The 17,634-nt window shown below is 37.1% G+C and overlaps 1 protein-coding gene across 3 annotated transcripts in view; it reads right to left on the bottom strand.

Annotated features, from left to right (window-relative positions):
• WDSUB1 (WD repeat, sterile alpha motif and U-box domain containing 1) overlaps window positions 1-17,634 on the bottom strand; it is a 28,701-nt gene extending 11,067 nt beyond the window's left edge. Inside the window, exons 1-9 of one of the 3 annotated variants that reach the window (XM_062578316.1) lie at window positions 17,575-17,634; window positions 13,756-14,177; window positions 10,460-10,644; window positions 7,557-7,649; window positions 6,577-6,670; window positions 3,368-3,401; window positions 1,460-1,500; window positions 1,265-1,371; window positions 214-393 (exon numbers count right to left, since the gene is read on the bottom strand). In XM_062578316.1, the coding sequence (XP_062434300.1) occupies window positions 214-393; window positions 1,265-1,371; window positions 1,460-1,500; window positions 3,368-3,401; window positions 6,577-6,670; window positions 7,557-7,649; window positions 10,460-10,644; window positions 13,756-14,153 (1,132 nt within the window). In that variant the 5' untranslated portion in view covers window positions 14,154-14,177; window positions 17,575-17,634. Of the gene's footprint in view, window positions 1-213; window positions 394-1,264; window positions 1,372-1,459; window positions 1,501-3,367; window positions 3,402-6,576; window positions 6,671-7,556; window positions 7,650-10,459; window positions 10,645-13,755; window positions 14,178-14,602; window positions 14,619-17,523 lie in introns of those variants that run through there. The other 2 variants (XM_062578315.1, XM_062578318.1) reach the window with 2 other exon arrangements.

Raw genomic sequence — 17,634 nt, 5'->3', positions numbered from 1 at the left:
AAACCTATTTCATGTCTCTAGCCTATTTTAATAGGCCTCCAAAAAGCCTATTTTAGACAATGTGACATCATCAGTCTTTTGATCAGGCATGATAATTAATTAAAAATAATTAAAGGGAAAAATATCCATATATGGGTCTCCTAACTTGCTTTCATCCCAAGATTTCATGTGTACTCTAAAAGTTAAAAATTGTTCGGATTTCTATACTCTTACCAATTTTTAATTCATTCATCAGACTTTCCTTCGTAAGATTCAGGAGTTCTTTGCCATCAATGTTATTCATTTTGAAAATCCCAACAAGGTCTGTTAAGCCCTGTGCATGAAGCCAGGCCAAAACGTCCTCCTCTGACCAATTCTCAACAGCTCTCTTGGATTCATTTTCTATGACATTTCCTTTGAAAAAAATTATAAAAGACAGTAAAAAAAAAAAAACTCAAGTAACACTGAAATAGAAACATCTCTAAGAACAATGTCAGTAACAAACCCTGTTTTCCAGGTTCTCTCACCACTAAACACTCCCCAAGGTCTAATAAAAGAGGTCCTTATTAGACCTTCATTCAGTGGGGACAATAATTTCAATTTGTCCTTCACCTAATTTCAAAGTTCAGGAGAATTTAATCTCCTCGATGTCTAGGTGATGTCTCCTTGGTGACGCTGCTATTTTATCTGAATTAAACTAAAAGAGTGAAAAGTGTCAGCAAAGACTGAAACAGTCTCATACTTCTTTAGAAAAGCAGTCTGAACTCCAGACATACTCTTACACTGAACAAAGATCTATGTATCCTTGTTTCAGATACTTTATGTGCCGATGTATAATGTAATACTAATTATCCTATTTCATTTAAACAGCAAACAGCGTTTCTTGTTGAAATGCTTGCAATTAACATATATCTTTTTTAATCCATTGCCAATGGTAATTGTACATAAAGTCTTTAGTGTTCTGGGAGTAACATTCATCTCTTAAATGCTGCCCACCAGTAAGAGAAAGAGAATATCAGAAAGGAAGATGTAGCATATCACTAAAATTAAAATATTTCTAATATATTTTTTCTTTAAAGAATAAAAAGAAAATATCTATCTAGAACACGAGCAAGATCAACTCAGGCATACATAAGACAAATACTGTGCCACAGTACAGTGGCCATACAGATTAAATGCATGAAAGGAAAAAAAAAAAAAAAGAGAGTTTTGCATCTTCAGAAAATATTTAATAATACTGTGCCTAAAGTACAAAGAGGAGGTAACAAATAATTCATATACTAACCTGAGCAGGGCTGTTTATGGTCAAATTGCCATATATTCACAGTTTTATCCATTGAACCTGTGGCAAGTAAGAGAATACATGGTGCAAAAGCACAAGTTGTAACATACCTAGAAATAAAAACAAATGTGTGAAATTAAAGATGAAAAAGATTTATTTTATTAATAGTAGATCAAAAGAATTGTATTGAATTCATACCTAGTGTGTTGAGACAAAGTATGAAGGATATTGCCAGTACTCTGCGAAAGAAGTATTTGTATTTTTAAATTCAAAAAAATTCACACACACACACACGCACTATACACACACACACACACACTATAAAATGACTATATATAGTACATGTATATAGTGTATATATACTGTATATTCAATCTATATAGTATATTAGTATTTCTCATATAAGTTCATTCATTTGTATAATTCCTTACAAAGATAAAGAGTAATACTTCTTTTTGGAAGAGGACAGAAGTCACCTTCAGAGAAGTTACACTACCAAAGGTAGCTAACTACCAAAGGTGGTTAGCAATAGTCAAAAACACAACTCAAACTTCCTGCTTGAAGTTCTCTACTAAATTCACTGAAACTCGGCTATTCTTCAACAATAAACCAGCATAGAACTTTCACCATAATAAATTCAGTTGATGTTTCTAAAACTCTTGTATTTTTCCAAAATTCCCTGTTTGGTAATTGCTTATGCAGATAGAAACATTTCTTCTACAAATCTAGGATTAAACAGGGAGGTAGTAACTGAAATTCAGATAGACTTCAGCCTACAATCCTTAAGAAACAGGGCAATAATAGATCAAAGACTACACTCTGTGGTTCACCTATTTGGCAACTAGATGCTGTACAAAAGCAATCTCCATCATTTCTGCATAGTTTTAACCTATGATCCGCAAGATTTCTTTCTTATGAAAGATACTATTTCTCCAACAGATCCAGACAGACTTAAAGAAGACCAAAGTTATTTCAAAGTTGTACTGATACACTGATTGTTCAGTCAGCACTCCAGTTTTTCTAAACTGTCCATCATGAAAGCGTCCTACTTTAGGCTGAAACTTCTCTCCCTCTCAAGCAAGTTTATGGTCCCTACCTGTCCTCACCCGTAACAGTGTAAAATCATCAAGGAACGTTATTCCCATATGGTTTAAGACTATATATATATATGTGTGTGTGCGCGTGTGTGCATGTGTGTGTGTGCATGTGTGTGTGTGTGTGTATTTAAGAATCATTCACTTTTGGAGGGATTCTATAAATCCAGAGGATTATATAATTACATGTAATTACATACCAGCCTAAGTATCAAACTACTAATACCACTGGGTCAAACTTGGGACAGTAAATATTTAATTATTTTGGTGAAAACCTGCAATTCTAATTAAAAAAAAAACAGATCAATACAACAGTGTGTGTAGATCAAGCTGGTGAAGCCTGAAGACTTGTTCACCCTTAATTTTCAGCAAAATTAATATTTTTAATACCACAAAGTACTAAGGTCAATACTACGTACAGCCAAGCCACAAAGGATATAGTAGCAGTATTACACAAAATGCCTTAAACCGAAAGTTATAAAGAAAGGACATCACACTTGATACAAAGTTTTTCTACTGGACAAATTGAATTCTTCATTATGCTTCTATTTTATGTACTTCATATATAATTTACTAAAGAATTTCTATAATCACCATTCCTGACTTTCTTACATCAAAAGCTGCAGTTTTTCTTGCTTTAAATGTTATGATGAAATTCAAGATTAACAAAAATCCTTCTTCCTCAATAAGAAGATAATGTATAAATACAGGAGTCACTGAATAATACTATTACAGGAGGGCTGTAGAGAAATCAAATAACAAATCTTCAAAGAAATGAGAATGAAGAAAGAGACAGACTTATCAATTCTCAAGACAAATCTTTCCCAAATGCCCACGTCTCAACTGCTTCCTCCTATTCCCCCACAAAAAAGGCATAGTAAATATTTTAGGTTTATATAGTACCTAGCACCTATTCTTTGATATTTCTTTATCCTGATGAAACATTGCAGAAGCAGTGGTGATATTTAAAGACAACAATCCAATGAATATTCTTGCATTATAATATACTTACAGTTTCATATATTATGACACATTTGTCCACGGACCTTTAAAAAAAGATGTACAGAAAAGAATAAGGAAATTAAATAAATTTTAATTAAAAAAAATTCTTCCGCAAGCAAAATATGAACAAACAGAGCTTTTAGCATTGGTTTATGAAAAACGTAGATAACTAAATCCCCTCCACCCATATCCAGCCTAGACATAGGATACTGATTAGATGGGCATACAGCATGAAGTAAAAGCTAATAGCTATTTCCAAAAACTCCACACTTCCAGGAGAATTTCTGATGTAGAGGATTTGTACAGAGCTCATGCCAACTGGCCCCAACCCTACCACTTCCCATTGTCTGTACCATGTCTACTTTCGGTCTTTGAAAGAAGTATCTGTAATATCAGCTCCACTATGCACAGAATCTGGCTATCTATTATTTACTTTCAGCATTTCTATTTACTTTTGAAACCTTTTCAATTACAAAGTAAGCTAGAGGAAGTGATGCAATGCAATACATAAAATATCTCATGATACACAAATTTCATAGTTTTTGACCATGATAACAGTGTTTCCTGAAAGATTGTATGGAACAGATAATTTCGCCTATGACAATGTAATCTAAAACTATAATCCACATGTCAAATAATGCTGGATCACAACTATTAATAATAATTTTCAAAAGCTGAAAAAGATTCTCTTAGAAAGAATATGAAGCACAAAGTCAAAGCAAGCTACTGACTTCTGGGGTTTGTACCATTGTAAATTTATTTGCTGGCTAATCTATTATATTCTGTTCTTTTTCTCCACAACAGATCAGTTTTTCCATTTCATCTTAGAAATTTGAATTTTAGTAAAAAAGTTTAGAATTAGTAAAAAAGACAAAGTGTAGAGAAGAAACATTTGATCTGTTAAACTGCTACTTTGACAGTTTAGAAGTGACTAAGTACATTTCTCATACAATGCAGAAAAAAGCATAATTATTGATATTCAAAAAAACACAACTGTATCTCCCTCAAAATTTTTTTCTTTTAATAGTTATGTTTTCTTAACCCCAACTTCACTCTCCCTCTTTGAACAGCACTGATTTTCCCTTAAGAAATCATTACTATACGTAGAACAAAGCTAGGCTATATGAACATCATAATTTCAGAGCACAGGGTATGTATTCTAAATTGGTAATTTCACTTAAACCCATGACAATATCATTATTAAAAGTGGAAACTTTATTACAAAAACACATTTTGTATGATCCACATGCAGACTTAATTAACCTGTACTTTACCTAAAACATCCAGTCAAACCCAGACTGCTTTTATATCTTATTGAAAAAGACAAAAGTCAGCAAACTACCTTAATGTACAGCATTGATTCGTTATTAAGCAGTCTATTTTCAATGCAAAATCATTTCAGCAATCACGTGAATTTAACTCTTTTTGTGCAATGTTGAGTTCTTATTTAAATGCAAGACTCTCATATACATCACTATGACCTAAAACATTCCGTGGTACTTGTCTTTCTTTTATGAGATGGAAGCAGAATTCAAGTATTAGTTACATAATACTTAAAAAATAATAATAATACTAAAAAAAATCCTCTTGTTTTTTCAAATTGCAAACATCTATCATAGAATCATAGAATCAGTAAGGCTGGAAGGGACTGCTGGAGATCATCTAGTCCAATCCCCCTGCTCAAGCAGGGTCACCCAGGGCATGTTAGACAGGGTTGCATCCAGGCGGGCCTTGAAGATCTCCAGAGAAGGAGACTCCACAACCTCTCTGGCAACCTGGTCCAGTGCTCCGTCACTCTCACAGGGAAGAAATTCCCCCTCACGGTCAGGTGGAACTTCCTGTGCTTCAATTTCTGCCCATTGCCTCTTGTCCTGTCACAGGGGACAACTGAAAAGAGTTTGTCCCCGTCCCCTTGACACCCTCCCTTCAGGTACTTATACACATTGATAAGATCCCCCCTCAGGCTTCTCTTCCCCAGGCTGAAGAGGCCCAGCTCTCGCAGCCGTTCCTCGTAGGGCAGATGCTCCAGCCCTCTGGTCATCTTCGTAGCCCTATCTGGAATTTCTAATTCCTGAGTTATGTGAAAGTTTCAGTGAAAGATTATCTACATGGAACAAAACCAGAGTTCTAGATTATGCATTAGTTCAGGATTTCAACATAATCAGCATTTTTCACAATAGAATTAAAATCAAAATCTGTTTATCTGTTTGCCCCAGATAGTTAATTGATAGTATAGCACACAAATCTCATTATCCAGTATTCATTATAAATGAAGATTTTTGTCCTTTGTTGATAAAAGTAGTCCTCACAGATATATAACCAAATCTTAGTAATAATGAGTAAGCACCAACTTTTTAGTAATATAGTGTAAGAAAAACATAAACTTACTGATTTTAAGAATGCTTATCTCCTTAAAACTGATTTTTACAATGCCTCAGATAATACATCTGAAACTATTCAAATCTAAAAATACTTGCATGGAATGCAAGCACTGAACACTCAGACTTAGATCTGGCCCTATTTTAAAAGTTTTCCACATTTATAATATATATGGGTGGTTGCTGCATACCAATACAGAAACGTTTTATTTTTTTTTTAAATGCTGTGAATGTATTTGAGTAGTTCAATACCATACTCTGAAGGTGAAACAAAAATACATATGACAAGCATCATTCTTGAAATCTGTATGTATACGTGCAGAACACATGTATATAGACAGACAGGTATGCACATACACATATATTACTATAAAGGAACTATTTTTAAACCGCTCTTTATTATACATCCCTCTCCAAGTATCTCTAAGGGAATCTCATAACCTCTCTGGGCAACCTGTTCCAATATCCGACCAATCTCACAGTAGAACAACTTTTTTTCTTTACATTTAACAGAATTTCCCATGTTCTAACTTATGCCTGCTGCCTCCTGTCCTATCCCTGGACATCTCTGAAAAGTGTCAGGCTCCACCTTCTCTACATCCTCCTAACAGGTACCTGCCGACAGCAACTAGATCCCTTGCCCTCTCCTTTGAGCCCTCTCTTCTGAGGGCTGGAACAAATCCAGTTAGTTCTTAGTCTCTTGCCATTCTTAAGGCCAAGAGCTTAGGTTTCGCTAATTAACAGGCCATGGAAAACTCCTGGACATGACCTGAAAAACTGCTGAATATAACAAATGACAGAGTTCAATGAAATTTAAACAAGTAAACAAGATACTGCTTACCCTGAAACTAACATCTGTCCATCATAAGAAAATGCACAAGCCAGAACTGGGGCAGAATGTCCACTCAATGTACATTTATATTTTAATTCAGCATCTAAAAATACAAAAAGTAAATTATTACAAACGGAAATATTTGATAAGGTACAAGATAACTTCCTTTAAAAAGTATAAAGCTGTCCCAAAGATCTGGTTCTGTGATTTGTTGCCTATGAAAAAGAGGATATAGGATTGCACAGACAACTTAACTTTCACCTCTCTGACTTCCTTACTTTGCAATCCTGGTATTGGTCTAACAGTATTTTAGATAAATAAATGTGCATCTGGGTATACAATATTCACTTCTACAGGCTTTTATGTAAGAGAGATGACAAAAAATTCATATTGAAGATGTTTTTGGTCACCTACCTAGTCTCTACACAGCAGTTACATATCAACATTGCAGTTCTAGCAGGAACCAACACTTCAGAGACTAATCAGTACAAGAATGAACTATTTTAATTCTTAAAGGTGACCAGCTCTTGTTGAAAGGCTGAGATGTACACAAGGATGAAAGGAAACTTCTGTCGTCAATAGGGGCAAAGAGGTTTCAACCTATCAACCTGCCTGAGGGGTATAGTAAAAATGTTCTTTCCAAAAGACAAAGTGCTAACTGGGAAAAAATATGTTTATCATAATATTAAGTTTGGGCATTTTGTTTGTGTTTGTTTTTTGTTGGGTGTATTTCTTTTAGAAATCTTCAGTTTTGCAATTATATAAAAAGATCACTAAATAAAAGTTACAGAGCCCAATCTCACAGTGTGGCATGTCCTAGCTGCTCTCCAGCAAATCACTGAAAAGAAAACATTCAGCTTGTGGTTAGTTTAGCTGTGAATCCATGTTAGCGGCATAAAAATGAACTTAAATGCAAATTTTCACTTAAAAAGTTAAGACATTTAGATAAGGGGAAAAAAAAAAAAAAAAAAAAAAACATTATTACACACCTAAGAAATCTGCAAACAAAATAAGCCAGAGTTTGATCTGATTATCTTGACCACAAGAAGCCATCTGGAAGTACCCGGACCCATGGTCGCCATCTGACAAAATTCAAAAATATTAAGATGATTCAGAACACTGAAAAGAATAACGTAACAGTAAACTAAATAGTATTCCTACACTGGAATTTGATAGGTCTCCTTAATCTCGGTGCTACTTGAGTAAGTGTTGATTAAAAATAATTGCACAAGTTACAAAAGCTTTTGCAATTAAGAAACAGATGTCCTTGTTATATTGTTTCCCAAACAGGTCAATAAAGGCCAGAACTACACTACAGTGCTGCTATTTTAAGTTTCCTTGATCGTGAATGGTTCCTTTATCTCCTGAGTGCAAGAATATAGTCTTGAAGCCTAAATCATACAGTTTTACAAATTTCTTTTACAGTTCAGTCGTTCCCAAAGTTTAAAACCACATATACAAAATTTTACAGTATTTTATAAATGATTTAACATTTTAAATGTTTTAACTTTCCATTTTTATAAACTAAGTGTTCTTTCATGACTGCAGTCCAGCAAACAACTGAGAAATACTGCATTAGTTATTAAAGATGAAACATAATAGTTTAAGAAAAATCTTTTAAGGGTAGTGCCAGTCAGTTTATCCATAAGCATTCTGAAACCAGATATTGTGTATCACATAACATATGATACAGTTTTTCCTGCATCAAGAGAAGTGACTGAGATGGACCACTATTTTAAATGGTACTAAATTGTTAATGATTATAGACTACTCTATCTTCCACTGAAATTCAGTAGACACTTTTAGCAAGATCTGCTTGGTTTTTTATTTATTTTTTTTTTTTTTTTTTTTTTTTTTTTTTTAAAACAGGCCCACCAGTTAATTTCACTGAGGTTTACTTATTCAGGAGGAGGTCACCACTAAGGGTTCGCAGTCAGATGGGAAACACAGTATATTTTTGCAGCTACTCTAGATCTGACAAGATTCTTATTCAATCAATCTGAATCCAATTTAAAGAAAAAAGGAGAATTCTGTTACAAATAATCTAGTGCACAAAACCCCCAATCATAAACCAGGTAAAAACCCCATACAATGTTGGAAATGCTTTCTTGCCTATACTTATCTTCTCTAGAGCTGCAGAAGGCAGAAGCGTTGGTAAATAGAAGTGTTCGTCAAACCCAAAGAATAATCTCACAAGGAAGTAGTGGAAATTCAGCTCTGATCTGTTTCATTGTCAACATTTGCCTTTGCCCTCAGATGTAATTATCAGTTGATGACGGAGGTTTTAGGTAGTGTATGCCCCAAGAAAGGTCTATAGAGATCTTAATCTCCCTTCTATCATAACAGAATAATTCAGTGCTGTCCCTGCACCTTTCAGCGGACACACTCGACCAGTTTAGTATTATCAGTCACTAAGTCCATGTACTGAAGTACATACTCACATCCGATTTTCTAAATTTTCTCCTGCTTCTGTTCTTTTAGATAAGGTGGTACTGTCAGCCATACTTAACACTGTATTTAGCACTTAAACACACAATGGCTGCTCAATTATAATTCTTTGGTACCTTTCAAAGAGCAGCTCATGTGCACTCTGAAAACAGAAGTTTATATGCCATTACAGAAACTGTCTTATCTCTATAAACAGATCTGGAAAACACAGAAGCGCAGCTACAAAGTTAAGTTATATTACTATTTGCTAAATCTGAAAATTAGACCACCCCATTTTCTAACCTCCGTCAAAAGCAGATGATTACTTATTTGAATTTTCTAACCATTATTAAATATTTTTTCCAGACAAAAATATATACTAAACCTAACTAATCTTTCATCATTTCAGATACATTTGGTTGTTCAACTTTGACACTTTTCCGGATTACAATTATTGGTAAGTTTCTTATAGAAGTTCTTATTGCGTAGACAAAGTTTCTTCTCATTTTAAAAGCTATATGCTTAGACACACAACCCTTCAATATTCCCATACAATTATACAATATAATTTTAAAGCTCCATACTCATATGAAAAATCTTCCCCTGAGATACCTAAAATTTCAAAATGCAATTTTCAGTATATACATTTTTACATACAAAGAAATCCAAATTCTTATTATTTTAGTTCCACAGAAACCCTTAAAAATATGAAATGAAAATTGAACATAATGCACAGTGCAGCCCTGAGGAAGGCCTATAATATGCATGCCTTATTTTTTTCAGTCTCAATACCCAATTATATACTACACTATCAGATTTCATTCTAAAAGTTCCTGCCTATTACAACTGTGGAGAAGAGTATGATGACACAAATCAAATGCAATTGACACACCGAGGCCTGAAAACTGAATAATTTCATATTTTAGTGGGACACATGACATTCTGGGCTCACTGATTCCCAAAACTCCTTCAACAAAGCAAGTCAGGTGCAGGAGAAACAGTCAACCTATTCATATACCCCAGCTGAAGCATTCAGCCTATTATGTTTAAAGTTCTCTAAATTGCTTTAATCCAGTCCTGCTCTTTGGGAAGCAAACTACGAAAGAGTAAAGTGTGAATGGTACTCAGGCACTGCAACTTCTAGCACCCTTCCTCACTCCCAGGAGATAGGCTTCACTTACAGATGCTGCCCAAACATCTTCCAAAAGCCAGATTGTATAATTGGCTAGTAAAAGCTATCATAAGCATGCTAATCACCTTGTTTGTTAACCTAGTACATTTCTTGTCATCAAACTCAGCACAGCTTTTAATTGAAAGTATTCAGAATATTCTGAAACATCATCAGCCCATCGTCATTTGTTCATTTTGAGCACTGATGATAAAAAGCACACGAGTAAAAACAAACCACAGAAAAATAAAATAACTCCTCTTCCATAGTTCTCTCCAGAAGAGTCAAGTAACTAACCAGAAATTGGCTGTGAAGAAATATCGCAGCAGGTAACGCCAAGATCATGTGTTTTTTCATTACAGAGGCATCTCATTTTATCATCCCAAATGGTTAAATCACCACATGATGATCCAGTGACAAAGAAATTTCCATTAGGAGAAAAAGCACAGGCGACCAAAGAACCATCTTTAACATTCCCAGATCTGAAAAGCAAGAGCATAAGAGATTTGAATTTAGAAGTACTGTTCTGAAGAAGTGATATCTATACCGTAATCTGATACAATAGACCAAAAGGCTGACATTAACTTTGGAACTTGGTAACAGAGGGGAGAGGAACCAACATCAACAATGCAAAGAGCTACAAAACAAAGCACTATGGGAACGAGGACTTGCTCTTTCACCACAGGTGGAAAAATCTGAGATGCCACCCCTAGGCAATAATTTTAACTGAGTGATAAAATAAGTTTCAAACTAAAGCCACTCTGCATGTACATATCATATAAAGGGCTCAAAAGTCTGTTTTAAGTTCTATGCTGAGGTAATTTAAAAGGTCATCACTGAATATACAGCTATCATAACACAAATTTACATGTACAAGCAGTGAAAAAAAGTGTCTCCCATGATTTCTGTGTTCTGTTTAAAGCCAAAACAAAACACTTTATATATGCTATGCTGTAGCTGAGTATAATAATACTTGGTGGCTTATACACAGGGTTAATTTTAGACCACTAGTATATAAGAAAAAGTAATTTGAAAAAAAAATAGCTTCTATATTTTAAGTAAGCTGGCCAAAGGACTTTGTAAAACTGATTTCAGATTCAGATTTTTGTGCTTAAGTTTTAGCTATTAACAAAATTTAACACAAAAATTCTTAGGAGATATGTAGGTGTCTTGGGGTTAGTTTAGCACCTTACTACTATCTGGTACATAACCTACTATTAGTTGGAAGTGTCCTACTCCTACCTCTCTTTCTGCTGACAGCAATTTTAATTACTGCTAGAGGTGTTAAACATTAAGTACTTAATGCCATAGAAGACAAGTCAATAAACTTTCCTGAGATTCACTTTAACCAGATGTAAGACCTTCATAAAGGCATTGGTTCTCCTAATTCGATCATTAAAGATACTAGCAAATATACTACACTGCTTCCCGTTTTTACATACACAATTCTTTTTCCTCCGTGCAGCTTTTAAAATTCTCCTTTCATGCAGAAAAATACGTAGCTTCTTCTCTGAAAATTTAACAGTAAAATATGAAGTATTACAAACATCTGGAGTATCCTCTTAAGACTTTCAGGTCAGATATCAATATCCCAACTACTGAATGAGAAATGGAGAATGCATTATCAAATATACATAAAATAACTTGCTTTCAAGTTGCCTTTAGTATAATTAACTGCACACCATAAAGATGGTTTAAAGAGTATTGTTATTTCGCAGTCTGGACAGACAATCAATTACAACAGCTGAGCTGATAGGCAGTAACTAGCTACATTTGTTGTAATTATCATCCACCTATTTCGTCAAGTGACTCAACAGTGTTGTGAAGGTGTTCTCCTTCTAAGTGTCAACAATCAGCTTGTAAAAGGAACAGAAATGCATAGACTGACATCAGGTGAGTAACTACAAACTTTTGACATCATCTTCAAGTACATGTATAATTTCTAAATAATACTGATCTCAGCTTTAAGAAAACATGACATGTGCATTTTTGTATCTGCACATAAAAGTGCCAGTAGTCATCCTGAGAATTCACCAGCTAAAAATATATATATACACACACACACCAAAATACATACAGTAAAAGTTAAACTTACTACTATCAGCACATCAGGACTTTAAGAACGGTAAAACTGAAGTGAGAAGGAAGGGATACGAAGACTTAAACCCTTTCTTTACAATGTAAACAGCAAAATGGAATAATTTCAGCTTAAAAAAACAACAGAATGATTTCTACATAATCCTTGCACATATCAACATTCAGCTAGGAGGAAATTAAGGATATAGGCCTCATTAAATATATTTAAAGCAAACAGTTATAAGGAAATTACTTTTTAACATTATTGTTTCTCTCCCTCCAGTAACTAGTATTCTGAATATAAACTGCAATTACCCTTCTCCATTAATACCTCAAAGCAGATGAAGTCTTAGATTTCAGCAGTCACCTGAACAAAATGAATGACATTTCTGATTTTTCTAAAAGATAAAACTAAGAAGCAGAGGGTAATCAATAGTTTCTTATTCCCTCCAAGCAAAACCCTTTCAGTGTCTCTGTTTGTGCTACAGACAACAAGAAGTGGCAGAAGTCCATCAGAATTCTGCTCATGGACAAGTTTCCAGATTCAAAATTTCAGATAATTACAATAAATCATTCTGAAAAAAAAATTTCAGTTCATATCCAAATCACTGCTGGGGAAGGCAGAGGTAGAGAGGCCACAAAAGTAGTAACATGCTTGACAAAGAATTAACAGAAAATAAACAAGCCTGGCTTTCAAAAATAGCTGCTCATTCATCCTGAGGACCAGAAGAATGGAGTACTTCATAAATTCTCTCAAAATTTCTTCATTTATTTCCTTTAACCACACAATATCATCAAAAAACAATTAGCTTTATTTCAGACAGATGCTATGTTTTAAAAACCGAGGTGAAATGCTGATTATCATGCTAACTAATTCAGCTCCTATACCCCATTGTTTCTGTCACCATTTAAGACTTATCCTGAAACGGTATGGTTCATGCCAATGCTTTCCAAATTTTTTGGATTGCTAGACTACCATCGACTTTCTGTAATTTTCATGGATTCCAAAAATTCTTGCCATTAAATTATTAATTAGAAAACCACTATGTATAATGCAATATAAACTACACAGCACTATCAGGCTTCAATGACCAACTGCATATTACATATCAGTCTCTTGATCCATTGTTTAGAAACCAGGCACATGCAATACAGAATGCATCCAGATTTCATGTTAAATGAACGAAAATGCTCCCATGAACTCAAAACAAATCAGGTTTTGGATGATCGATAGCATAAAAATCAAATCTTCTTGAGTTTGCACTGTTTTACCTAAAAAAAAAAAAAAAAAAAAAAAAAAAAAACAAAAAAACACTTTTTTGAAATCAGGCACTTCTACCTCTCCTGTTTATAGTCTTTTAGTCTTCTAAATCCACATCTCTTTTGTGTGCGACCTAACTTAGTGGTTTAAGTGTTCAAGTCTTGTACACAGTACAATACACTACTTAAAGACTAGCTTTTTTAATAATTTATAATAATAAATTATATTTCAGTCAGAAAAAATATATGGTACTCACCTGTACAGTTTCAATGACTGTGTATTCCAGAGAACTACACTCCCATCTGCTGCACCTGACACTAGATACGTGGATTCAGGAGAAAATCGGCAGACTCTAACAGGACTGCCACTGGGCTGCTCTAGCACTGCCAGCCTCTGACCATCACGAGTGTCCCAAATCATGGTTGTGCCATCTGTCGAACACGAAGCTAAAATGTGCCCTGATGGCGAGAAGCAGCAGCAGTGGACAGCATACGTGTGACCTTTTAAAGGTGAGTAGGGAAGCTCAGTAAAGTCATTCAAAGAATAAAGGCGTATTGTTTTGTCCAAGGAACAAGTAGCCAAGCAAGATGAAGAAAACGCACAGTAGTTGACATCATCGGTATGATCCACTAATGTGTGAATTAATGTTGCCATTTTATCTATTCTCAACAAAAATATCTGGAAAAAAAAGAGTTACAATATTTAAACTTATTTCCTCTATTTCATAAATGACTCATAGTACCTCAACAAGTTTTCCAGAAAAAACAACAAACCCATTTGTAGAGGCAGATTTCTCATTTAAGCGTTGTTTTACTTTCAACTTAAATCAGAGAATGTCCACGGCAATGAGATGAGGGATTTATTACTTGGTTAAAATGAACATATCTAAGCTTTTACTGATTTCAACTTGCAATTTTTGCAATACAACATCTAAAGGTTATGTAGTAGCTACGTAGTTTTAAGACAGTGGCAAAATAATTTATTCCCTCTATTTCATTTATGCAGAGGTATTTGCTGCTCAGATTTGTTATCATTTGTATCTATGCTAGGCACCAGGGAGTAAATGGGTGCTACAAAAGATGGTCACCAAGCTAACAACTTACTTATAAAGCATATGGTAGATTGAAATCCTCTGTATAGGATTGGCATCCCAAGTCAAAGCCTTAATTAGGGCATTAAAGTATTAATACCAAGCATATACCAAAAATTTTCTTATGTTACCTGAACAAAAAAATAACGTAGTAAGTATTTTCTAATGACCTAGGGTGAAGCAGTTCTAAAGTGTCTCTCATTTGCCTTCAAACCATCCTCTCTTTAACTGGAAACGCCAGTTCCAAATCCATTATTATGGACTATCCATTTCCAAATCATTAAACTTTTTTGTGAAAACACTGGAATCAGCAAAGCTTGTCTCACCATTCCCATGAACCTGACTCCAGTAAAGTTCCATATATGAAATAAACTGCTAAATCTTCAACTGGGAGCAGGTATCCTAGGGGTGAAATACAAGTTACAGAAAATTCCATTTGGTGTTTGCTTCCAAGGATTAACAATTATTTTGAACTAATGGTTACAGAAAGCAAGCAGGAACTAAAAATGAGAGCTAAGTTGAGGCACAGTCTGTGTATGTGAAAGCAGCTGTAAATGGTAATAAGGTAAATGTCAAGGCATCTTCCTTTCAATCATCTCTCTCCCTTTTGTGAAATAAAGCAATTAGCTGCACCACCACAGGCCATTTGTACTCTTTCGTCCTGGAGAAATCTAGACTCTCTGGCTGGTGACTAACTGCGGGGACAATTCAGTGGAAAGAAAGGGCAATTTACTTCCCCATCTCTGCAGTCTCCCACATAAATAAATAAATAAACAACTTTCTCAGCAATCCAGTGTCTCTGCTAACATAGAAACGGATATAAAATGGCATGCTTTGGAGTACTTGGAAAGTATGGGCTCGAGACAGGGATACTAGAGCCTTACTGGAACCTAGAGGGCATGCCAGTCTAGGCAACGGGGTCAGAGCCACGACTGCTTCACTGGAACTTGGACAGACAGCTATTCTAATCAAGGGCAAGGGAAGCCCTTGCTGCTTTCTGTTTTCTCACTGCAAAGACTACAATGAATATAACAGGTAACATCATTTGACAGTTAAGAAAAGTTTTATTTAGTTTTGAGCATAGAGCTTTCTTTGTACTGCCATATAGCACTACAGTTTTAATCTTCTGCATTATTTAAAATTTGTGTACTGCAGTGCATGGAGGATACAATCGGGGTGAGGCTCTATTCTGCTGAGTATTATAGAGGAAAAAAGATAAGTCTAATACCAAAGGACTTATAAAGTTATCTAAAAAGAAGCAAGTGGAGATATCCTACGAAAGTAAACGGTAAAAAACATCTTCAGTCTTTACCTTAATTCAGTGTTATGAGATTGCATCCCCAACTCCACTCTGCACCAGCAGAAATACAGTACAGCACAGTACAAACTCAAGAGCAACACCTCAACTACACCAAGAGGTGTATCAAGGGGCATGCATGCAAGAAAATAATCTTCTATTCTAATATAAAGGCTGTCAGCATTAAAACCACATGTATTGAGCAATCTTAATCTTTGTACTTATATCTCCAAAAAGTCTTTTTTTAAAGTTATTTGACCATATAGGGTTTTAAGTTATCAGTGACAAAGAAAAAAAAATGATCAGGAAGTAGCATCAGGAAGTTTTTGGGAATTATTCTGAGGTTGAACTTGCTGAAATATTTTCCAATGAATTATTCCTTGCAAAAGACTTAGTTGTTGATACATTTCTTTTAGAAGTACAGAACTTGTTTATCCCAGTTAGTATAACTGAGTAGGAAACTGTACACATTATTTAGAATAAGATCAGCTTAAACTAACTCATATTCGCAGGTCTAGCATACACGAGCAGTAACAGTTGATAACAAGTCTGAAGTAATTTTTCCTTTCTAGATCTGGAGCCCTTACTAAAATCAAACTTCTAACAGCTCTCGCACTTCCACAGCGACATTAGCAATAGCAAAAGGGCAGCAGCAATGCTGTGTCACAGACTGCCATGTAAATAAAAATTTTTAACTATTCCTGTAACTGCCTTCATCCAGCATTAAGTTCAGCTGTTCACACACCCTCACACGCTGGCATGCGTACATACACGCACGCGGTAAAAGGGGTTTGGCAGAGCTGAGGAAACCCTTCTGCCTGAGGGACGCAGTCAGGAGTGACCAATTACCTGCTGACAACATACAGGTTATACTAGTAACTAAAAGCTCTCTCTGTTGGGAAATCAAGGCAAATTAATGCCAAAGCTGTAACCCCACCGACTACAACCCCATTCTGCAACTTGCGTCCCTCCCTTTTGTTATAAGGCGAACTAATCCAATGTATTTCCAGGCCGCCGCCACCCTTCCGCAGCGGCCGCCAGGACTCCGGTTCTCCGCCTCCAAATGGCCGCTCCCGAGCCCCCCAGGACGGCCCCGCCCGCGGGACGCGGCGAGACCGCCTCTAACCGCCTCAGGGCGCGCGCGGCCGGCCGGGTACGCGCCGCCGGCAGCCCCGCCCCGCGCCGCCGCCTCACCAGCTGCCGTGCTGCGCATGCGCGAGGCGCCCCGCGCCGCGCCGCCCCGCGCAGCCCTGAGGCGGCCACGGCCGCGCGCCGCCCCCGCGCAGCCCTGAGGCGGCCGCTGCGCGCAGCCCCCGCGCAGCCCTGAGGCGGCCGTGCCCCTGAGGCGGCCGTGCCCGCGCGCCGCCCCCGCGCAGCCCTGAGGCGGCCGTGCCCGCGCGCAGCCCCCGCGCAGCCCTGAGGCGGCCGCTGCGCGCAGCCCCCGCGCAGCCCTGAGGCGGCCGTGCCCGCGCGCCGCCCCCGCGCAGCCCTGAGGCGGCCGCTGCGCGCCGCCCCCGCGCAGAATGAGGCGGCCGCGGCCGCGCGCCGCCCCCGCGCAGCCCTGAGGCGGCCGCTGCGCGCAGCCCCGCGCAGCCCTGAGGCGCCGTGCCCGCGCGCCGTCTCCGCGCTCGCCGCACCTGCTCCGCGGCTCGTCGCCAAGCCCCCGCCGCTGCGGTCGTGCCACTCACCCAGCCATGCTGTCCGCGCCGGCGCGCTGAGCCCGGGCCGAGCCGGGCCCGCCCCGCCCA

This window comes from Rhea pennata, chromosome 6 (assembly GCF_028389875.1).
Source record: "Rhea pennata isolate bPtePen1 chromosome 6, bPtePen1.pri, whole genome shotgun sequence".
NCBI classification, from domain to species: Eukaryota; Metazoa; Chordata; class Aves; order Rheiformes; family Rheidae; genus Rhea; species Rhea pennata.
Note: the sequence above shows the minus strand (reverse complement) of the source record. Positions and strands in the feature narration are given on the sequence as shown.